The sequence below is a fragment of the Monodelphis domestica genome, chromosome 2 (assembly GCF_027887165.1).
Source record: "Monodelphis domestica isolate mMonDom1 chromosome 2, mMonDom1.pri, whole genome shotgun sequence".
Classification (NCBI taxonomy): domain Eukaryota; kingdom Metazoa; phylum Chordata; class Mammalia; order Didelphimorphia; family Didelphidae; genus Monodelphis; species Monodelphis domestica.
In genome coordinates this window covers 515,834,555-515,859,696 of record NC_077228.1, presented here as the reverse complement: position 1 = coordinate 515,859,696, position 25,142 = coordinate 515,834,555, and the positions used below count along the sequence as shown (strand labels likewise).

At 40.9% G+C, this 25,142-nt stretch overlaps 1 protein-coding gene across 2 annotated transcripts in view; it reads right to left on the bottom strand.

Moving 5' to 3' along the window:
- CALN1 (calneuron 1) overlaps positions 1–25,142 on the bottom strand; it is a 529,462-nt gene that overhangs the window by 250,449 nt on the left and 253,871 nt on the right. For both annotated transcript variants that reach the window (XM_007485687.3, XM_007485689.3), the window contains one exon: positions 10,701–10,844. In XM_007485687.3, coding sequence (XP_007485749.1) covers positions 10,701–10,844 — 144 coding nt within the window. The remainder of the gene's footprint in view (positions 1–10,700; positions 10,845–25,142) is intronic.

The following is a 25,142-nucleotide window of genomic DNA, read 5'->3' as shown; positions in this document are numbered from 1 at the left end:
AAGAACTGAGGCTCAAACAACAGCTAAATGATTTGTGAAGGTCACACAGCTGACAACTGTCAATGACAATTTCATTTACTCAAGGGCCTAACTAAACTCTATCCATTATTCCATGTTCTTGTCTCTCTGCTATGTGACAGTGTCAAAAATCATACTAGCATAGGGTCAGAGGCACAACTTGAACCCACCCTCTTTATAACTTCATCTAATTCCCATAGGATTAGGGATTTTGAAGTTAAGGACTCCTTGGAGATCACCTGGTCTGGTGGTTCTCAAACTTTAGTCTGGGAATCCTGAGGACTCTCAAGACCCTTTCAGGAAGTCTGCAAAGTCAAAACTATTTTCATCATGATACTAAGACTTTTAAATTTTGAATATAGGAAATCTCAATAGATATAAGCCACATAAACGAAAGCTCTTTAGGGTCTTCGTTCATTTGTAAAAGTGTAAAGGCATCCTGAGCTCAACAAGTTTGAGATTTGCTAATTTAATTCAGTGCCCCTTAGCACCTAACACAGCAGCTAGCACACAGTAAACATTTAATAAATAATTGGTGATAGTTCAGCTGTTTCTATAGAAAAAGGGAAACTACAGTCCAGAGATGTTAAATCACAGAAGGAATACATAAGCAAAAGTGAATGGGACAGGGTAACACACACTTTCTGACTCCAAATCAAGCTTGTGGGGAAAAAAATGAAGGCAGGTAGGCACTTTGGACCCTTTCCCACCCCTCTAAAAATGCAAGAGGGGGAGATACCCTAAATGTAGCCTAACAGGAGGAGAAACTGGTGGCAAAGAAATCAAAAGTAGCTATGGAGTTCAGTCAGATATCAAAAGAAAGGACTTTGGGGAAATTTGACAAGGACAAAAATAATGAGATTCTTGCAAAGATGGATAAAGAATGAAGAAGGAGGAAAAGAAAGAGAAGGAAGGAAGGAAGGAAGGAAGGAAGAGGAGGAATCTGGGTATAATAGGACAGAGACTAAGTTTAAAGAAAGCTGATCTCAAAGGATTCTGAAGAAAGAATAGGATCCCAGGGATTAAGACACTTCAAAGAAATGTAGCCCAGAAGGGATGGAAGATATTCAATGATGAAATTCTGAAGACATAAAGGGAAAGAGTTCCAGTAGGGAAGAAAAGATTCATTGTCTTAAAAGGCCAATGTAGTTGCAAAGTGAAATAAACAATCAGTCAACTTAGATTTTTAGAGATATTCACAGAAAATGGAAGCAAGAGTATATAACAAAGGAAAAAGAGTATTATGACAGTCTGTATTTTTTAAAATGTCAAGAGTCTGAAGAATGGACTGAAACTACTGAGGAAATCCAAAGACAGAAAAATGGACAGGAGAGATTAGCAATTTTGATGGAAAGAGGAGGATAACAGAGGAAAATGGACCCATGTTTGAGGTGGATATGACAGTGATAACTGACAACATAGAGAATCCAGAATTACTTGTTTCTCACTTTTACATGGAAACGACTAAATAAAATGAGCTAAAAAATACTTGGCACCCAAGATAAGGAAGCGATAATAAGGAAATACCATTGTTATTGTTGCTCAGTCATTTTTTTTATTCATGTCCAATTCCCTGTGGCCCCATTTGGGATTTTATTGGCAAAGACACTAGAGATGTTTACTATTTCCTTCTCCAGTTCATTTTATAGAAGAGGAAATTGAGGCAAATGGGGTTAAGTGACTTACCAAGAGTTCCACAGCTAGTAAGTGTCTGAAGCAAGATTTGAACTCAGGAAGAAGAGTCTTTCTGACTCCAAGACTGGCACTCTATCTACTAGGCCACCTAGCTAGCTGTCCATAAAAGAGCTCTAAATTGCCATTAATGAATTCAGTTCCCCTAGCCCAAATGAATTTGAGCATGGGTACTGAAGGAATTGGAATTTAGGATTATTTTATTTAAGCCAACCAAAAAATCATGAAAAATAAGAGAAATATTATTAAATGGGAGAAAGGAAAATATTAATCCAAATTTTCAAAAAGGGAAGAGCAAAGAGCTCAATTTTGGTTCTCAGAAAAATTCTAAAATGAGTTTGTTAAAGAAATGATCAATTATAACCAGCACTTATTTAATGCTATATAGTTTATAAAGGACTACAATATTATCTCATTTATTCTGCACAAGATGTAACTGCTCTCTCATTTCACGGATGAATCAATTTAGGAGAGAGGTTCATTAAGTGACTTACTCAGGGTCACAAAGCTAGTAAATATGTAGGGAGAATTCCAACTCAGGTTTTTCTGGTTTCAAGTCTGCCCAGATTGGTGAACATCTAGAAAAGGAAATTGGAATTGCCAAGAACACAGCTTTATTAAGGATAGGTTATAGCCAGCCTAATCTAATTTCTAATTTTTTTATACAAACTAGTTGATTAAGGGAGAGCTATAGAGGATGTTTAATTATTTTTTAGTAATGCAGTTGATAAAGTATTTAATATTTTATCATAGCACAGTGTCCACCACATAGTAAGCATTTAATTAATTCTGTTAACTGACAGACTGGTTCTATTCTTGTAGAAAACAAAGATGTAAACTAGACAAGAATGCAATTAGATTAGGAACTGGTTGGATGACCACATGACCAATAAATAAGCATTTATGACTCAATAAGTAGCCCTTAATAGTTCAATTTCAATAAGGCAGAAGGTCTCCAATAGAATGCCCCAAGGATCTGTGCTTGGCACTTGGATGAAGGCAGAGATGGCATGCTTATCAAATTTATAGACGATAGCTATGACATTGGATAACAGAATCAGGATTTTAAAAGATTTTGTCAGATTGGACCCTTGAGGTCAATTTAATAAGATGTAATTTAACCTCTCCCCAACATGAAATTGATTGCTGTGTAATTATAATGACCATTAGCCCTTGAGAAGAGGTGAAAAAAATGTAGCTCCCTGCCATCTTTGCAGAAGGGAAGGTCCATGGCTACAGAATATGCTCATACTGTCAAATTGCTGATTCACTGATTAATTTTGCCCAAAAAATTTTCCTTTTTTTAAAAATTCTTTGTATGAGGGATATTTCCTGAACAAAAGCAAGAAGAGGGATATATTCATAAGCAAATATGATATCAAAACAGAAAACCCATTTCTTTAAAAACAAAAGATTTCATTCCCTAGAGATAAATATAAATTCTTATTGTTGGGTTCAAATTATAAGCTTATGAAAACAGGGTTGGCAGCAGGGTAGTTAGGCAGCCATTTTTTAAAAGGAAGGGATCTTAGGGTTTTAATGGACTCCAAGCTCGGTAAGAGTCAATGATGGCAGCCATCAAAAGCTTATGTCACCCTGGGCTTCCTTAAGAGAGACAAACTTTTCTGGAATAAAGGGATCAGGGTCTCTATTTAATCTTCCCATGTCAGAGCATATCTGTAGTGTTGTGTTTAGAATCCTGTGTTCAGTTCTGAGGATCACAGTTTGAGAGGGACATTGATAAACTGGAGAGTGTCCAGAGGATAATCAGTATGATAAAGGACCCTGAATCCCTGTCTCAAGGCTCAGCTAAAGGAAATGAGAATATCCTGAAGAAGAGAAAACTCAGGGGAAAACAAGAGCTGTCTTCAAGAATGTGAAGGGCTCTCAGGTAGAAGAGGGATCGGATTTGTTTTATTTGGTCCCTTCAGACAGAATCAGGACCAGTGGGTAGAAGCTGTAAAGAAGCCAGTTTGGGCTGGATGTCAGGAAAAACCTTCCTAACCTATCAGAGCTTTCCAAAAGCAGAATGGGTTCCCTCAGGAGGTGATAGATTTCCTCTCTGTGGAGGTCTTCAAGAAAAAAAAAACCAATGGGATGACCACTTTTTATGGATATTAGATTGGTGGCTCCTTCCAAGTCCAGTTGAACTACATGGTCAATGAATTCTGTTTGAACCAAAAAATTTTTTAAATTCTGAAAAACTCAGTGACCTATGGTACCTCAAACTGGGCACAGATCTTACCTATCCATTTGTCTTTCTCTTCCATTGCTTAAACACACACAGGCAGAAACATAACCATGCCCAGGATCAATTTCAGTTATCTGGAATAAGTTGGCCAAGAGTCCAAACAGCAACTCTGCTGCAATCTTCTAACCCATCCCCTTAGCAATAAGGGGCATTTTAGAGGCTGACTCTTATTGACTCTCATGAGATTTGTGTCCATAAAATCCAAGCCAACCCCTAAAGCCAGTCAGGGTAGCTACTACTGCTGGTGCAGCCAGTAATGCAGACTCCCAAGGTATCCCCTAATGAAATCCTTATGCAGCTCAGCCTCAGACTAATTTCAGCCCAGTCTACTGCCAATGGTATGACTTCACTGGCGGGCATGAGCCAGCACAGGTCCCCAGAGAGGGAAATGTGTGTGGCTAATCCATCCAGTGAGACAGCTCTGCTCCTTCCTAACCATGTCCAGATGCTCTGGTTAAGCTGTCCCTACTAGCCCAGTCCTTCAGGTTGCAGAAGTCTTTCGTTGGGCACAGGTAATCATCAGCATCCCCACTCAGACCCACCTAGAAAAAAAGTGTTGCCCCAAAGATTCCCTGCCTTGGCTCTGAGACCACAGAGCTCACTGCTGCTGGATGCTCCTAGGGAACCTGAATTAGATAAGGCTGCGTCTCTGAAGACCATCTCCATTGTTTCTCCAAGCTTGAGGTAAAGGGGGAGTGTAGAACTCAATTATTTTATAGACCATTTGATAACACCCCATAATGTCAGGAGAGACCTAGAGACCCCAACATGAGCTTCACAAAACAGCTAATCAAACTTCTTCCAGCTATTGCCCAGAATCTGAATACCCTGGGGAAAAGGAGGGAATTACCAGTTAACTTTGAGGCTAACTCATTTTCTGAATCTTTTAATGGGTGTTTTCTTGATTGCTTTTTCTACATTGCTTTCATTTTCCCCATAACCTTCTCCAATAGAACCCTCCCTTAAAAACAAATATATATTTTATTATATATATTATATTATATAAAATATTAGACAGCTCAGTAAAAGTAAATGATCCATTGACCAGTGTATATGCCTCATTGTGTATCTGGAACCCACCACCTCTCTACCTCATCAACAATCCTCTGTAGTGAAGATGGGCCTTTGCATTGATCAGAGGATTCTTACAGGTCTTATTACCTCTTCCTTTCCCATCACTGGAAATGTACAATGTCCACATCGCTTTGCTTCCTTCCTTCACTCTGCATCAGTTTGAGTCTTTCTGGGTGTCTGAATTCTTCTTGTTTCTCATGATGTCATTTTCAATTACATTTATATATACTTCAATTTGTTTAACCATCTGCCAGGTGATGGGCATCCACTTTGCTTTCAGTGTTTTGATGCTATGAAACTAATCATTATAACTATTTTCCATGTGTACATGGGAACTTTCTCTCCTTCTTTGGCCTCCTGGGAGTGCATAGCAGTTCATCTTAAAAATGAAGGCCACCCTTCATTTGTGCCCATTCGCTTAGGTCCCTGACTAACCAAATTAGGTGATACTTTAATTTATACTAGTAGACGATTTGCATATGTTTGTGTTACAGAGCCTTTGTAGGAACTAAAATAAAATGTGAAGGAAACCACACTTCAAAGAAAAGGCAAATGCTTTTTAATAAACTCCCCATTCGTGGATAGCAAATGTTTACTGAGAATTGTTAAAGGAACAATGAAAGACTTTTTGTCTGCTTTGAAGAGGCTTTCCACTCGACATTGAATCTTATGGTCAAAGACCATCAAAACTAGAAGGAATCTTTAAGTTCTACCCCTTTATGTTACACAGGAAATACTGAAGGCATGGAGAAAGAATGTGATTTGTACTTGATCACAGCGCCACTAGCCAACTCAAGAAGCATAAGTTGCTCCCTTTTGCCTTGAGGATAAAATACAATCTCTTCTGCTTTGGCTTTTACAATCCTTCATGATCTGTCTTCAGCCCGCCTTTACCACACATTCCTCCTCCTTTCTTATTTGACATTCCATTCTGTCCACCTTAAGGGACACTTCCTCCCTCATCATCCAGCCTTTTTGCAGGCTGATCCCCAGGCCTGGAACACTTCCCGCTGTACCTCTTGTTCTTAAAATCCAACAAGCTTCCTTCAGGACTCCACTAAAGGGCTACTTCCTACCCAAGGCCAATCCTTTCCACCCTATTTGTTACTGTTCACCTTCTTCCCCCACGTTACTCTCTCTACATTACTTACATAATTATATACACTCACTATTTACATTATTATATATATTACATATATAAAACACTATATAATTATATAGTAATATATTAAAATTGTATAGATTATGTTTTCTATATTACACACATAAGATAAAAATAATATGTATTAAAAATTATCCCCCAAAGAGAGGGAGACAAAAACTATATATATTTACACACTATATACTATACTCTATATATGACTACTCTATGTAAGTTTGTATTACATATTTTTTATTATATGTATCTTATATTTCCTCATCTGTGTGCATGTTTTCTCCCTTAATTCTACACAAACTCCTTGAAGGCAGGGATTTCCCCCCCTATTTTTGTATCTGCTGGGGTCTAGCCCACAGTCTGACACATGATAGGCACTTAATAAATGAAATCAGGAGCAGAATTGTCACACTCTGGAGTGCACACAGCTGTGTGATCAATCCATCTCCTAGCATTTATTAAGCACCTGCTCTATATCAGGCATGTGTTAAAGGCTGGGGATATAAAAGGCAAAAAACTAGTCCCTATGCTGAAGATGTTCCTGGTCTCAGTATGACACGGTGCTCATGAATCGGTGTGTCCTGAGAGCTGTCTAAACCAAAAGCATTTCCAGGCATTTTTAAAAATTTATGTTTTTAGTTAGTTAATTTAGAATATTTTTCAATGGTTACATGAATCATGTTCTTTCCCTCTCCTCCTCCCACCCCCTCCCATAGATGATGCACAATTCCACTGGGTTTTCCATGAGTCATTGATCAAGACCTATTTCCATATTATTAATATTTACACTAGAGTGATCATTTAGCGTCTACATCCCCAATCATATCCCCATCAACCCATGTGATCAAGCAGTTGTTTTTCTTCTGTGTTTCTACTCCCACAGTTCTTCCTCTGGATGTGGATAGTGTTCTTTCTCATTAATCTCTCTGAATTATCCTGTATTATTGCATTGTTGCCAGTAAAGAAGTCCATTACATTGATTGTACCACAATGTATCAGTCTCTGTGTACAATGTTCTCCTGGTTCTGCTCCTTTCCCTCTGAATCACTTTTGGAGATTGTTCCAGTTCACAGATTTCCATGTATTTTTGCCCAAACCATTAAAACAAAAAATAGCAATGGAAGCTGTGCCTGTGATTTCATGAATTCAGGGAACTCCCTGATGAGAAAACTCTTTCTACCAATCCTGGTTGACACTTTCCCTATATTTCCGATCTCTGAGAATTGCCAAGAGCACTGAAGAGTTAAGTGACTTAACCAGGGTCACTGGTCACACAGCAAATGTAGGATAAGAGGCACAATCAGAAAAAGTCGAAAGTTAAAACCCAGCTGGTAAATTCTACTAATTCTCTAGAGCAAGAGTTGAGCAAAAGTTAAATCTACTGGTGGTCAAAGACTATTTCCTTTCAGAAGATTAGATTGTGAATTCCTGAGGGCAGGGACTATCTTTTGTCTTTTTTCTGTGTCTCCAGGGCGAAGCACAGAGTCTGGCACACAGCTGGTGCTTAATAAATGATGATTGATTGATAGAATGGCATTGCCATTAACAGTGGGAGCCATCCAGCTATAATCCACTTAAGACCAGATATTTAGAGCTAGAGCTATGTGGCATAATAGATAGAGCACCAGGCTTGGATTCAGGAAGACCTGAGTTCAGACACTTAGAAGCTGTATGACCCATGTCAAGTCACTTAATCCTGCTTGTCCCAGTTTTCCCATCTGTAAAATGAGCTGAGGAAAGGAAATGGTAAGCCACTCCAATATCTTTGTCAAGAAAACCCCAACAAGGTCGTGTAGAGTCAGAAACAACTTAATAATAACTAATAATAATAATGAATAATAACTTAGTTTCTACCAATGTGGTACTACTTACTAAATTAATCCATTTCACTTCTGAACAGAGCTCACAGAGCTCACAGGCCACAAGAACCCTCAGGTTGTTTTCCCTTGAAACAGAATGACCCATCCACACACAGAGACCTTGCAGCTTGACATTGATATATGTTACCTTGCCAAGGTTGGGGGTTGGGGGTAGCCGAGTAAAGACATGCACAGCCATCTTCAAATATTTAAAGAACTATCAATGGAAGAAAAATTAGACTTGTCCTTGGTGGTCCTGGAGGAGCAATGAAGGGAAGGTTTGGGGGAGGGTGATTTTGGTCTAGTGTAAAGAACTTTCTAGCAATCAGAGCTGCCCAATAATGCAATAGGTTACCTTGAAAACAGAAGTGATACAGTCGAACAAATGCTGGCTCTGGAGTCAGAAGATCTGTGTTCCAATTCTGCCTCTGATACTTTACTGCCTATATAATGGCCTTGAGGAAGTATCAGTTAAACTGACCTGCCTAGTAAAAGATATTTCTTCATGTGGGAGTTTTCCACACCAATGAAATCACAAATCCAATCTCTATTCCCATCCAGAGACAAACTTTTTTTTTCCAAAGAAGTTAAATGCATCTCTGAAATTATAATGGAAATGGTATTTTTATATGCAAATAATCACTTCCCAGCCTTTCTTCTGCAATTCATTTAAAATTTTTAAATGTCAAGGAGCAGCTAGGTGACTCATTGAATTGAAAGTCAGGTTCGGAGGTGGGAGATCCTGAATTCAAATTTGGCCTCAGACACTTTCCAGCTGTGTGACCCTGGGCAAGTTACTTGACTCCCACTCCCTATCCCTTACCACTCTTCTACCATAGAATCAATACACAGAATTGATTCTAAGATGGAAAGTGAGGGTTAAAACAAGAGCAACAACAACAACAACAATGTCAAATCATGCATAAGACATGATGGCTGAGATTATCACCCAGATCCAAAAGAAAGGCCACTCCATCCTTACCCTTTTCCTTATCTATCATTAGAAGATTTCCCATTCCCACCCTTTCAGACCCCCTTCCTAACACCACAGGCAGAATGCCTCAACTACTCCAGGGTCTCCCAGGAAATGTGAATATCGAAGAAACAAAGGGCTGTAGAATCCACAGCTGAAAGTCACCTTGCTTGAGGTCCTTCCTACACAAAGAGGATCAGCAGCATCACTGGTGATGCCTTTTGACTTGCACATAAATTGGATTTAGGTGAAGCAGAGTTGCACAAAGTCCTCATCCTTTGTCTCTCTGCCTGAGCCACCCAAGTCCAATGGCAGGACAAAACTCTGGACGACTGGCAGTAGCGTGAGGTATGGTGGATGACCTTAGCATCTTCAGTATCTGAACAAGCTCCACGCGTTCCACAGTACCTGCTCCTGCAGCCTTCCTCACCATTGGAACAGGGGAAGTCTACCTGGGGGAAACATCCCCCTAATTCCCAGATGTATTTGAAGCCTGTGGCTTGCCCTGGTTTGGCCCATCTGCCTAGATGTTTTTTACCAGGGTATGGTCACTGGGCATGCGGGCTACCCCTTCTTGGAGCCACAGGTGAGAGCTGGGTGAAAGGCAGACACCTAAGGTGGATGAGTAGTCTGGAATAAGGCTCAGGAAGCCCTCACACCAAAGGCACCAGTCTTCCATTGAGCACACTGTACACCAGATAGTTAGTTAAGTGGCTCAGTGGTAATTTGGTCCTGGAGTCAGGAAGACCTGAGTTCAAAGATGGCCTCAGACACTTTCTAGATGTATAAACATGGGCAAGTCCCTTAACCTCTGATTACCTGATTTAAAAAAAAGATCCACTGGAGAAGGAAATGGCAAACTGCCCCACTATCCTTGCCAAGAAAACCCCCTGAATTGCTATAATCCATGGAGTCAGGAAAAGCCAGACACAACTGAAGAACAACCACAACCGTACTCTCCTCACATTCCACAGGGTCCTCTATGTCATCATCACATGTTGGAAAGTCAATGTAGATCCATGTCATAGGACCAAGAACTACTGTCCCATTTAAAGGATGAAAAAAACAGTCAGCTGGAACCAATTAAATTACCCAAGGTCACATGGCTAGTTACTAGTAGACTTAGATCTAGAACCCAAGTCTCCTGACTCCAGATTTATATTCTTCCATTAAATTTTGACAGGAATGTGCTAGAACCAGCTGAAACTCAGGAGAGCTGATTGTTAAAGTTTCAACCAGAACATTTAGAACATGAAAATCAGCACATGTTATGAATTAGAACTTGATTTTTTGTTATTGCTGATTCTCCAGACTTAAAAAAGTGATGAAGAAATTGTAAATAGTGTTGATTAAACTTAAAAGTTTGGCATGGATACTTTTTATTTTTCAGAAAGCTAGTTGTTAAACATTTACCAGCACATCCCTGCCTCACCACCTTAGAAATCCTATCATCCTCTCTTCCTCCTTGATTTTTTCATTATTACCCAGCAATTAGAAAGAAGGGAGACACTGAGTGAATAAAATAAAGAGCTTTGTTGCTGGACCCATAGAAATAGAATGCTGAGCCAGAACAAGCTAAATGTGGAGGGGAGCTTTATGGGTAGCCCAGGATCTTGCCCAGGCCAAGGGTTCCAGCTGATGGTTGTGGTAGAAGGTCTCCACAAGACCGGGACTTACCATCCATGTCCAGGCGTTGCATAATGATGGCCAGCTCTACCTCACTGGGCATATATCCCAGGGAGCGCATGGCCATGCCCAGCTCCTGCTTGGAGATGAAGCCATTCCCGTCCCGGTCCAGAACTCGAAAGGCCTCGCGGATTTCTGTAAAGAGGAAAAGCAAAGAGGGTCAAATGGTTTTGAGGAATTAGTGTTTAAGGACTCCTGCTCTGCTGTCTGATTCCTAATATAATCAGGGTCTCAGCGTATCAGAAGCAACAATGTAGAGATGGAAGAACACTGGACACCTGGGTTCAGACCTCCTGCTCTGACCATTATTTGCTACCTGACCTTGAATGGGTTACTTCTGGTCAACCCTGGGTTTGATACCGGTGTTTCATCTGCGGAGTCAGGGAATTTGACTAGATTATGCATGAGATCCGGTGTGTTCTAACATCACGTGTTCTATGGCTGAGGTTCCACCTAGCCCTAATATTCTAAGTTCTAAGGTCTCTCCCTGCTTTGACAGACTATGCTGTGAGGACTCTCTCAGTTCTCATATCCTATGTCCCAAGGTTCCTCCCTGCTCTGACATTCTCCTCCCAGGGTCTCTCTCAGTTCTGATATTGTATGTTCTAGGGCTGTTTTTAGCTCTGGCATTTTCCTCTTTGGGTCACTCCCAGCTCTGACATTTTATGTTCTAAGGTTGTTTTCAGCTCCAATATTCTCAGTTCTGAGGTCCCTCCAAGCTTTGACATTTTATGTTTTAAGGTTGTTCTCAGCTCTGACCTAGCATGTTTTAAAGTTCCTCCCAGCAGTAACATTCTATGCTCTAAGTTCTAACATCCTATGTCCTGAGGCCCCTCCACGCTCTGAAATTCTCTGTTCTGTGGTCCTTCCCAGCTCTGATATCCTTTGCTCTAAAGCTCCTTTCCCCCAACCCTCTGCATTCTAACGCTCCTACGCAATTTACAGATCGTGTTTGCATGTCGTTTTCCCCACTAGACTGAGCTCCTTGAGAGCACCTCATTTTTTGGCCTTTGTATCCCCAAAGCTAAGGGCCCAGCACCTAGTAATTCCATAAGAAATGGCAGCTGACTGATGCCCAGCTCTGATGTTCCAGTGGAATGTGGGCTCCTCGTCACAGAGACGATTGGGTTTTTATCTCTGTGTCCCCAAATGCAGATATTTAATAAGTGTTTGTTGAATTGGGAGGAAAAGGGTCAAATGGGAAAAGGCTTTTAATTGGCTTGGCATCAGATGTTGTCTTCTAACAACACCCTTCATTACTGCATAGATACACGCGAAAACAAAGAGCAAATTGGCTTAGAGTTAGACATAAGAAAGACCTCTGAGGCAACGAAGATTTGAAAGTGCAGCTGTGGGTAGCCACTAAGACTATGGCATATAGTGGGGAGAAAGGGAGCAGGGCTGTATTTTTTATGTTGTAAGCTTTTCTGAAAGGAATCACTAGGAGAATCTAGCTGGGTAGCATACATCGAACTGAATTAGAGTCCTCTGACATTCCATTCTCTCCTCCCATCCAATCCTGGGCAATCTGGACCACAGGAGAGTCTCCAAGAGTAGACGGATTAGAGATTGCCCAACTCTCAATCCTTGAATGTCTACATTCAGGTCTCACGGCCAGCTCCAAAGATAATTAGTCAATTAACAAACATTTATTAAGCACCTACCCTCTACAACAAAATTGTTCCTGACCTCAAGTAGATTACAATCTCTTATTTACTTCCTCTGATTATTTCCCAGGCAATTCTGTCCCAGAAAAATTATGGGATGACCTAAAGGAACAAGGGGGCAGCTAGGCAGCTCAGTGGATAGAGTGGATAGAATCAGGAAAACTCATCTTCTGGAGTTCAAATCTGGGCTCAGACACTTAGGAGCTATATGACCCTTGGCAAGTCACCTAACCTTGTTTGCCTCAGTTTCCTGATCTATAAAATGAGCTGGAAAAGAAAATGACAAATCACTCCAATATCTCTGCCAAGAAAACCCCAAATGGGGTCATGAAGAGTCAGATATGACTGAAAATGACTAAACAACAACAAAAATAAAAGAACAAGAGTTTAAACCCAACTATTAAGGGATGGGGTAAGAGCCCTATGCTAGGAATAGTCTCCCTCTTGGAATCTTCCTGTCTCTTCAAAGTTTATCTCAAGAGCTATGTCCTATGAGAGGCTTTTCCCGATTCTCCCAGTCATCCATACCCTTCCCTGTGCATTTTTTCTATGAATCCTGTATTTATTTACCTGACTCTATTGTCTTTCCCCAGTAGAAGGTAAGCTTCTTGAGGGCAAGGATATGAGCATCCCCAGGGCCCAGCATGTAGTAGGTGCTTAGGAAATTCTCTGTCAATGCATTGATTGAACTGGGGCAAATTTTACAATATAAAAGGAGAGGCTTTCAGATTATAAAAGACCTTTCCAGACCTTTGTTGAAGAAAGTCAGTATCTGACTGCAATCCTTGGCTGTGTTGAGCCAATGGGAACAATGAATCTTCTTGAGAGAAATAGTAAAAGGTCAAGAAAATATGAAGATTCTTGAGATAAATAGGAAAAGATCTCTGCCTTACCCTGTGACCTTGGCCCTCTATTTGTTGGTCAGTCACTCAGTCATGTATGACTCTTTGTGACCCCATGAACCATATTGTCAATGGGATTTTCCTGGTAAAGATACTGGAATGGTTTGCCATGTCCTTCTCCAGGGGATTAAGGCAAACAGAGGTCAAGTGACTTGTCTAGGGTCTCATAGCTAGTAACTATCGGAGGTCAAATTTGAACTCAGGTCATCCTGACTCCAGGTCAAGTCCTGTATCCATTGAGTAGAGCAGAGATTTTTAACCTAAGATCCAGGGACCCCCAAGAAGTCTATGGATAGATTTTTTTAGGAGACCATGAATTTGGACAGGAAAAAACTTGCATCTTTATTTTAATATAATTTATTAGGCATTTTATTGTATGAATTTAAAAATATGATTTTGAGAAGATGTCGATAGGTTTCACCAGTCTGCCAAAGATGTCCAGGACACAGAAAAGGTCAAGAACTCCTGGTCTATGGAATGTAGTTGAGACAGACATGGGTTCAAGGACTAACAGCCCACATGAAATCTGAGATTGCCGGGGTTAGTCCTGCCACAGTCACACAAGGAAGTAAGCTATGTGCCAGCCTTAGGAAAACAACTGTCTTTTAGGACTGACCTCTTCGAGGAAAAGAAGATGGGCCACACCTGAAAAAAAGGCCTCAATTTTCAACTCCCTGGCACAAGAGCAGTTGTGGTGAAAGGCCTTTAAACACTGTAGAAGCTTCAGTCTCCTGCTGCGGCTCTGGCTCCATCGCCTTAATTTACAGTTGTGTTAACGCTATAAACAGCCCTCAGATCAATAAGAGTGTCATAAAAAGGAGAAAGACTCTTTATTCGTTCAAAGGCTTCTTCAGTGACTTTCCTCAGCCTCACTGTGGACTTGACTCTCGCATAAACAAAGCCTGTTTAACCTGATAGATGGCCCACCACTACTACCACCACCATCACCAGCACTGCTACCACCAGCCCTATTTCTGTTGCTCCAACAAACTCAGAATCGGCTACCTCCACCTTGCATCAGGAGGGCAGTCCAGATCCTTGGAGCTCTCCCCCTGCACCAACCCACTAGGAAATCCCATGGCCTGGAAGAGTCAGGCCAAGGGTTAGATTTTCTTAGCTCTGACTAAATACGTGGTCGGCGTCTAGTGGAATGAATGAATGAATGAATAAATGAATGAATGAATGAATGAATGAATGAATGAATGAATGGATTGAATAGACTAATTGAGTTATTATTTGTTTACTCCTGTGCAAAGCACTGGGGAAGCAAATACAACATTGAGATCATCTCTGCCTTCATGGAGCTCAGGGTTTAATGGGGAAACCAAACTCTCTAGAGGAAGGATGACTAGGGAGAAGTGTTTTGGTTTGGAATGTCATAGAGATGATGAATAAAATAGATTGTCACAGACGTTTCAGATCAATGGGAGCACTGATTGATAATGGCTGCAGAGTTAAGAAGAGATGGGCGTCAGTGGAACTGCTTGTCAGCTTCCAGAGGGGGGAGGAAAAAGCTGGGGGGAGGGAATCATGAATCTTGTGACCATAGAAAAATATTTTAAATTTTTTAAAAGTTTTTAAATGGGGAAAAAGAAGAGATTGGCTTGCTTTTCTCTCTATGTGGCATTATATTTCCTATCTATAAACCATTTCATTTAAACCCTTACCTTCTACCTTTGTATTTGTTTTCTTTTTAAACCCTTACCTTCCATCTTAGAATCATACTATGTATTGGTTCTAAGGCAGAAGAGAGGTGAGGGTTAGACAATGGAAGTTAAGTGACTTGCCCAGGGTCACACAGCTGGGAAGTGTCTGAGGACAGATTTAAACTTAGCACCCTTTCTATCTTATCTCAGATTTACAGAAGTACCCAAATATGCAAAATGGATAAAGCTAAAGTGTCTAAGACAGGTGTAGAAAAATAATGTGTTCTTTTATTTACACCAAGCACATACTTTCCGGGACCGTTCCTTATTCACAAAAAGGGCAGAGGCAGCTTGAGAATCATCAGATTCATAACCAAAAAAGGTTATCAGTGATCTATAAGCCTTTCTTCCACCACAGAGATGCTCAGACATAACCTTGCCATCACCCATGAAGATTTCACTCCCATTTTCACAGACTCTGGAATTCTATTCTCTGATCATTCATTCTGTTTATCATTCCATCTTTCTCTCTGCCTCCCAACCCTGCCTGCTCCAAGTCTCCCCACAGTCCAATTCGCTCTTCTCACAGTTCCTGAAGTGCATGTCTCACCAGCCACTCCCCTTCTCATTAAACTCCAGGGATGCTATGCCTCCTCTAGACTCAAATACAAACTCCTTTGTTTGGCATCCAAAGCTCATTACAATCTGTGCCCAATTAACTTTCCAGCCTTATTACACCTTAGTAGTCCTCTTTACACAGTTTACAGTCTAGGCAATGACCTTGACCCTCACGATCTCCTCTCTCGTTTCTACTCTGGCTGCCCACAATAACCAGAATGCACTTCTTCCTCCCTTCCATCAATTGTCAAGACATAGCACAGTTGTTACTTTCTTTATGAAGCTTTTTCTAATCTTAAGCCCACTTAGTTCCTTCACAAAATTGTCTTTTCTCTATTTTGTCTCTATTTGCATACACCTCTCTCAAGTATTTACTGTCTCCTTCACAGACTGTAGGATCTTGGAGGCAGGGATTATTCACTTTTTGTCTTAGAACCCCCAGGACTGTGGGGGCAGCTGGTGGCTGGGTGGATGGAGAGACAGGCCCAGAGACAGGAGTTACTGGATTCAAATCTGGCCTCAGACATTTCCTAGCTGAGTGACCCTGAGCAAGTCACTTAACCCCAATTGCCTAGCCCTTACTGTTGTTCTGCTTTAGAACCAATACACAGTATTGATTCTAAGAGAGAAGATAAGGGTTTTTTTTTTAAAGAACCCCCAGGACTTAGCACAGTGCCTGGCATACAGTAGGCATTTAATAGTAAGTTTCTTACTTGATATCTTTATTTTTTATGGCATTTTCATTTTCTCTGTTCATCTCTTCTTACTTCCCTACATGTTTTTTAAACCCTTACCTTGCCTTGGAGTCAATACTATGTATTGGCTCCAAGGCAGAAGAGTAGTAAGAGCTAGGCAATGGGGGTCAAGTGACTCGCCCAGGGTCACACAGCTGGGAAGTGTCTGAGGCCAGATTTGAACCTAAAGGCCAGATTTAAACCTAGGACTTCCCATCTCTAGGCCTGGCTCTCAATTCACTGAGCCACTCAGCTGCCCCCTACTTCCCTACATGTTGACCCATCCCTTAAAACAAAGATTAAAGAGGAGAGGAAAAATCACTTTGATAAATCCAATCATGTCTGACAATATTCCCTATTTTCCATACCATAATACCCTAGCTCCCCAAAGAGAGAAAGGAGGCACATATTCTCAATTCTTCTACAAGGCATGCTTGGTAATTATAATTATATAGTTCATTATAATTATAATTATATAGTTCAGGTCAATGAATATTCTTTAAAAAAAAAAACAACCCTGCCTAGGCCTTACCACTCTTCTGTCTGAAGGAAGAGTGGTAAGGCCTAGGCAATGGGGGTTAAGTGATTTGCCCAGGGTCACCCATATAGGAAGTATCTAAGGCTAGATTTGAACCCATAACCTCTCATCTCTCCACACCTGCCTCTCAATCCACTGAGCCACCCAGCTGCCCCCTCAATGAATATTCATTGATGATAGACATGAGGACAACTGAATGGGAAAGAAAAGTGGTATAGTAGAGACAACTGGGCTCTGAGTTCTAGCCACTGCCCTGTCTCTAATTTGCTATGTGACCTAGGGCAAGTCACTCTGGCAAGTCAACAAGCATTTGTTAAGCCGTCTGTGTGTGTGTGTGTGTGTGTGTGTGTGTGTGTGTGTGTGTGTGTGTGTGTGTAAGTCCTGGGGCCTCCCGTCTGTGGGTCTCTATGACATCTGTAAAATGAACAAGGTGACTTCTAACATCCATTCTGCCCTCTAAATCTCTACACCTAAGATCCTAAATATGAGCAACTCTAGGGCCATCAAAGAGCTGACACTGTACTCTGGGAACTATTGCACACCAGAACTTGACTGAGATTTGTGTTCTCTTCTATTTCTGCCCCCCTTGTAGAAACCTTCTCAAGCTTTGGGGAAAAGCAGACTGTGTTCACTAAACCCATTTCCCTTTTAAATCCAAGTGGGTGTAGGGGAATGTAAGAGAAAAAACGAACCTTAAATCCATTAAAGAGGCCTCTTGGAGATTTAATCCTGCCTGGGGAAGGAGAGCACAGGAAAACCCAAGACTAGTTACAGAGAAATGAGGCCTTCAGTCTGGGAACAACACATGACGTCTGCCTGGTTTTACTTTCTTATAGTAGTACAGTGTGTAAGAAATATGCCCATAAAAACAGGCAGGGAAGTCAGAGCAGACGGGACTCAACTGCCTCTGGCGAAAGCTTGCCTCCACAAAGTGCAGACATGGTCACCAGACAAAGTTTCCCCAGGCTCTCTGCAAGTAAGGCCTGCAGAATGTTTGCAGCAACCACTCCAAAGGCTGCTGGCTTTCTCACTAGGGGATTAATTTCTTTCCTCCCTCAAGCTAAAAGGCACCCTTTTTTTTCAGATTTATTTCAGTCCTTTGGATTGGGTAGTGTTTAGCATTTTTTATAAAATTATTATTCTTCAGCAGCATTGAAAATCTGCCTCACCAAGATTGCCAGTAGCTACAGTGGCAGAAGAACCCAGCTGAGGCCCCTCACTGCAGGGAAGCTTCAGGGTCAGTCCCTGCCTCTGTGGAAAGAATATTGGGTGTGGAGATAGAAGCTCTGAGGGGCACAATGGATTAGCAGTCAGGAAGTCCTAAATTCAAATCCTCCTTCAGATACTGAGGAGCTGTGTAACTGGAGGCAAGGCATGACCCCTTCTAGGCTTCATTTCCCTCATCTTTAAAATCAGCAAATTTGGACTTAGAAACCCCTGGGGCCCCCAGTTCTGGCACCCAGGAACCCTTCTAATATGTAAATTAGCTTTGTACTGGCTTCAGGGATGGGGTGTCACAATGGGAAAAGAAAAGATTTTGGAATGAAGGATTCAAATCTGGTCTCTAACATATACTGCCTGTATGATTTGGGGCAAGTCATTTAACTATCCTAGGCCTTCATTTACTCATCTGGAAAATTAGGGGGTTAGATTAGTGGGCTTTAAAGTTCCCTTCCTTTCCCATCCAGAGCTATGTTTCTAGTCTGAATAAACAGTGAAGGAGCAGCTAGATAGCACAATGGATGGAGTGCCAAATCTGGGTTCAAATGTGGCCTCAGACCCTTTCTAGTTGTGTGATCCTGGGCAAGTCACTTAACCTCCCTTGCCTAGCCCTTGCTGCTCTTCTGTCTTCTGATACTATAATAGAAGATAAGGGTTTAAATAAATAAATAAACAAACAAACGAATGAATGAATAAATAAACAAATAAATGAGATAGATAGATAGATAGATAGATAGATAGATAGATAGATAGATAGATAGATAGATAGATAAGTAAACAAACAGGAAGCAGGCAAGAGAATAGAGAAAGGAAAGTCAGGTAAGGGTAGCTCTGGCTGAGACTCCAGTGGGCTAAGAAATTGCAGGTTTTACCACCCAGATTCAATCTGTGAAATTACCACCACCAGCAAAACAATGTGTGTGTTACAGCTGAATTTCACATTACAGCGAATGTCAACATTACTTGGGCAATGTCTAGGCTTAGGAGAAGCAACCACCAGAAGTTATCACTAAATTAGCACCGTTAAAAGCCCGCAATCATTAGCGCCTTCTGTGAATGGCTGACACTTCCCTAGACCTAAGAGCAAATCTCCTGCTTATTCTTCCTGAGATGTGTGGATCAGGAGAGTCAGGCTTTAGCTGCATACCAATTGCTTCATTAGTGAAAAGGAATCCACCCCAAAGACATAAGTCAGAGGCTTCCTAACCAGAGATAGAAATGAAAAGAGGACCAGCTACTGAGACGGAGGTCCTCAGCTCAAATCCCACCTGATACTTAATATCTATGTGACACTGTTCAAGTGAATCTTCCTGAGTGTTCGATTCCTCACTGGTGTAAGGATAATTTTAGCATTGTTACTTAAAATTTAATTAATTTGGTCACCAGGGAAAATTCCCAAATAATAAAATACCCAAGTTACCGGGAAATCATGGTGATTTAATTAATATAGAGAGAAGGAATTAAGGAAAGAGAGAGAGAGTTAATTTAAACTGCTCTGGCTCAGGCTGAGCCAGGAAGTAGTTAAAGGCCTTGGCCAAAGTGGCCTCCCTGAACCCAAGGGAAAGGGAGTCAGTCTTATCACTCACCACAAGACCATCTCCAGGAAGCTGTCTGAGGGAGATACTCCAGCCTGAGTTTCAGTCCTCAACTGAACTCAATTCCTAATTTATTTACCTCAACTGACCTTTCTAGTCTCCTTTTAAAGAAATTTTCTCTTATGTCACCTCCCCTAAATTTTCACATTTACCAATCACAGTAGATGCTTTTCTCCACGACTGCCCATTCTTTAGTTCTCACCTTCTTCACTAGAACTAGTGAAGTTCTAGCTTCACTATAAGGTATGAGTTAAGTACCTTCATTGTTCAATCCAGAGTTTACAACGTTATCTTCCCCTAAAGTATGTCTAATTAGGGTGGAGTAATTTTAAAATTCACACTGGTAAAATAAGGAGACTGAATTAGCTGGTTTTTAAGGTCCCTTCCAGGGCTCGATCAAAATAGAAGACACCAGGTGAGAGACTGAGAGGTAGAAACCTGGACCGAGAATCAGAACATCTGGGTTTCATCCCACCTCTCTCATTGTTGTGTCTGGCCCTGACTGCCTCCAGGACAGCCGGGCAGATTCATGGGATATCTATGCTCCTCTAGGTGTCTTTTTTGGGTCTGTGATTGAGATTTACAATACTCGGAGTGGGGATACCAAGAGTTTATCTAGGAGAAAATGTGAGTAATACTGATGGGTGCAGATCTAATATGTTATTGTTGTTCAGTCCATTCAGTCACATCGAACTCTTTGTGACCCCATTTTCTTGGCAAAGATACTGGAGTGGTTTGCCATTTCCTTTGCCATCTCAATTTACAGTTGAAGAAACTGAGGCAAAGAGGGTTAAGTGTCTTGCTCAGGGTCACACAGTACCTGTCTGAGGCCAGATTTGAAATCTGAAAGATGAGTCTTTTTCCTTCCAGCCCTGGTGCACTATCCACTGCACCATCTAGCAAACTTAATATGGCTGAGCTCCATTCCCTATTAGTGCCCAATAATAGTTATGCCTCTATAACTTGGGCTCAGGTTATCACAGAGCATGTGACAATCCTATTACCTTGTAGATTTTATTCATTTCTATTAGAATATGAACTCTTTAAGGGGAAGAACTTTTATCTTTGTATCTCTTTAATTACAAATTGATGCTTCTAATATTATACATGATAATATTATATTATTAATATCATGCATTAATATTATCAATAGCACAACTTATCTGTACTGTCAATAATAAATATTTATTAATGATATTAATAGCATGAAATAATATTATTAATGGCACTAATAAATGCTTGGATTGATTGAATATAAACTCTTTGAGGGCAGGGACTGATTCACTTTCATGTTTGTATCTCCACTCTCTAGTGTAATGATTAAAATATTTGAGATAATGGTGTGGTGATAAGAATATCCACTTATTAATTAGCATGTCACCAATAGATTGATAGGACAGTGGCCCCCTCAATGACCAAAGACCCCAAAGGTCTCTTAATCAGATCCCTAAATACAGTTTGGGGAACTCATTATGCAGCTCCTTCCTTAAACATCTCAAGATATCTCTAATGAGTAAATAGTTAATTATGAGGTTGTCAATCAAACTCTCAGGCCCTTCCCAACCACCATAGGTGATGGTGGTCACATAGTCAAGAGGAAAATCATTGTCTCCTTTACCTATTAGCCAGGTTTTCTTTCAAGGATAGCATTCCTTGGAGTTCTGAAGAACAAAGGGAATGGAAAAAATCAGATCCATTAGAGACTCTGATCCAGAATCCTGACACAGGAATTCTGTCTAACCCAGGACCATTATATAGGAATAACACAATACATGAAAAATAAAAAAAAAAACAAGTAATACTCACACTAGAATGGTTCCTGACAGTCAGTGCTATATAAATGCTTGCTGACTGACTAACTGATAGAAAACAAGTTCCTTGAGGCCAAGCACTGTTTCACTCTTGTCTTTGTAGGGTAGAAGTTAACATAATACCTGGCACAAGATAGTTGCCTTTCAAATGCTTATTGATGATTTGACTGATTTTAGGGGAAGGAAAAGAGGGGAATAAGTTTTTATTAATCATCTACTGTGTGCCAGGCTCTATCCTAAATGTTTTTTAAGATATCATCTCATTTCATGGCATATAGAAAGAGCTATAGAAATGGCAAAATGCACCCATTGGACTCATTGTGTACAGCGTGAAAAGGGACAGCTGCTATAGACAGCATGTCACATGTCTTGTAAGAAATAATTTATTTTCTGCAAATAGAGTCACCCAGAATCAAAGGTTAAGCTCCCATTTGGATCCATTTCTGTCCTCCTCCTTGGATTCTCAGTAATGTTTCAGAGCTGACAAAGTCTTGGATAGAAATGATGGCTGTTTTCTAACGTGGGAGATTTATTTTTCATTTCCCCGGTTACTTTTCCTACTTACAAATTATCCACAGATTCACTGGGCTGGAGGCTGAAGCATGGCTTCCTCACAGATCCAATCATGACTGCTCCCTGAACAGCAGGCACCCAGTGCTCTGCAGAGCTCTCCAAGAATGGAGATATTCCAGGAAACTCCTGCATGCTAAGAAACCGCAGGCATGCGGGATAGTCATTTAGTGAAGCAACAAAAAGTGGGTTCTCTGCAAATGTTAGAGCTTAAGTTCAGACCCCAGCAAAAGCCAATATGAGTTGGCTAATGGCCAGGCTTAGGAGAATCAACCAGAAGTTATCACTAAATTAGCACCATTAAAAGGCAGCAATCATTAGCATCTCCGGTGAATAGATGCCACCTCCCTAGACCTAAGAGCAAACCTTCTGCTTATTCTTCATGAGGTGTTTATATCTGTCAGAGACTGAGCTTTAGTTGTATATGCTAAGAATGCTACTAGCGAAAGGGGAACCTTTCCAAAAACATATTTCTATGTCAGAAGCTTCATTTTGTATCCCGAGCACATTGTTGTTGTTCAGTCATTTCAGGCCTGACTCTTTGTGACCCCGTTTGTGATTTTCTTGACAGAGACACTGGAGTGGTTCGCCATTTCCTTCTCCAGTTTGTTTGACAGATGAGGAAACTGAGGCAAACAGGGTGAAGTGGTTTGCCTGTGGTCACACAGCTCGGAAGTATCTGAGGATGGACTTGAACTCAGGAGGAAGAGTCTTCCTGGTTTCTGGCCCAGCATTCTATCCACTGTCCCATCTGGAGCATAGTAGGTGTTTAATAAATGCTCAGTGATTGTCTTATAACCATAGATTCACATAGGAAGCATGGGGAGATGTGAGAGGGAGCACGGTGGAAGGCTGGAGACATGAACCTGGAATTAGAATTGACTCCTGAAGTCATTTAACATTTGAACAATTTGACATTTGACAAATGAAGAAACTGAGTCCCAGATTGATTAAGTAGCATGAGGTAAAAAATGGCAGAATCTGAGGTTCATAGATTTGAAGCCAGAAGGGACCTCAGGCCCATATAGTCCAACCCTCTCACTTTACAGATGAGTAAATTGAGGGCTGCAGGAGTCAGAAGACCAGGATTTGGGTCCCTTCCCCACATTATACATTTACTAGTTATGTGACTATATGCGAACTGCTGAACTTTTAGCTTCCTCGTCTGTAAAATGGGTATGCTATTACTTTCACTACCTACCCCATAAAATAGTTCCAAGAAATGTGGTTTGCAGCTCTTCCAGTCTATATGAATAAGATGCATTAGATGAGGAGTGTAAAAGAATTGTAGGGTTTTGGTGGGGAGTGGCAGGAAGGGATTCAGTTAGTTAAACATTAAATTGAAGTTATCAACTGTTACCAAAGAGCATGAAAATAGATCTGGAGGCTCTTGAGACATGATGAAGGTTAGAAAAGGTTGAGGAATAATATAACAACTCAACTCACAACTGTATACTACTTTCAGCTTATAACATCCTTGTGAACTAGGCAATACAAGCATTAGAAGTATTAATATTTTTAGAATATTATCCAGTGCCTAGCACGTCAGTGGCTGGCACATAGTAGGTGCATAAAAAATGCTTGTGGATTGATTTCCCATTTCACAATGGAAGTGACTAAAGATTGAAGAGTCCTGTCCAAGGTTACACCGCTTAGTCAAGGGTCGGAGGTGGGATTTGAACCCAGGTCTCCTGAACTACACTGTATCCAGAGGTTCCAAATTGTCCTCAGGCAATGGAGGCAAGAGAAGGTCTGGAAGGAAGAGGTCTATTAGAAGGCAGACCTGGCCTAGGAAACAGTTGATGCTACCAGAAAAAGTCAACAATGCAGTGGCCACAGTAACATAATGGAAAGCAACAAGGGGGAGATTCATGACTCTGATCAATGCAATCGTGACGTCCTGAAACATGCCTCCATCCTGTCTCTCAGCAGAGAGCTGTGGACCGCAAGTGTAGAGTGGGAAATCTATGGGTCATGGCCAGCAGGTCCATTTACTTTCTTTCATGTTATCACAACTGAAGAAGGAGTAAAAGGGATTAGGGAGGGATTAAAGGAAGGGTGGTTCTTAAAGACTATCAATAAAACATTTTACAATTTAATTTAAAATTAAATAAATAAAAATTTCAAAATAAAAATGTATATAATTAATATTTACAAATGAAAATATAAACATTTTAAAAGGAAGCAGTGATGAGATAGAGGTTTCTCTACCCTCACCAAGCTCTTGGATTAAACCTCTGGCATCCTTCTCTGAGTGTTCAGAGAATGGAGGATAAGGATAACAAGCAGGGGAGGACATGGACCAACCCTTCGGAACCTGGCTCCCAAATCACTGTAAAGAGACCAAGTGTTCTTCACTTCCAAGTCCAGCCAAGCAAGCCTAGCATCTGTCTCCAACTCCCCCACACACCCCAAGACAATTTCTTTAACAAGAAGGGGAAGCCCTTCATTCCCTAATCAGAAATAAAAGGCTTAGAAGACAAAAACTTGACTATCCTAATGTTTCCTTCACATGAGACTCCTTAAAGTATAATCAATCCATCAATCCACAAGTGAGACTGACTCGCCCTCAGCTCCTTCCTTGTCTAAATGAGAGGATGGGGACTGATGACAGAAAAGAGAATTGGTTCCCTGAAGCAAGAGGAAAAGGAGAAATGGGGGTGGAGGATTGTCAGCTTGGCGACAAAGGGTCAATCCAATGTCTTCCTGCCTCCTCTCCCCTAATAAAAAGTAAGTTCTTTGAGGGCAGAGTGTCATTCTTCATCTTTGTATCCCGACATCTTTGTCCATATCAGGTGCTTAGAAAATTCACATTGAATTTTTCTACAAAACACAATATTTGCAAAGCCATGATCATGTGCATTCTTCTTCCATAGAATCTCTCACCATTTTTACACTTCTATACATTTACATAGCTATAACCTCAGACCCCACTTGGGCTAAGCTATTGATAAGTCTCCTAATTGGACCCCTATTTCCAGCCTCTCCCCACTCTGATTCCTCATCTACAAAGTCACTAAATCATCTTTCCATGGCACATAATTTCACTGGAACAAAATTCTTAGGTCATAGATCTAGGGGATGGGAGGAATCTCAGAGGTCACCAACTGCCTCATTTTACTGATGGGTAA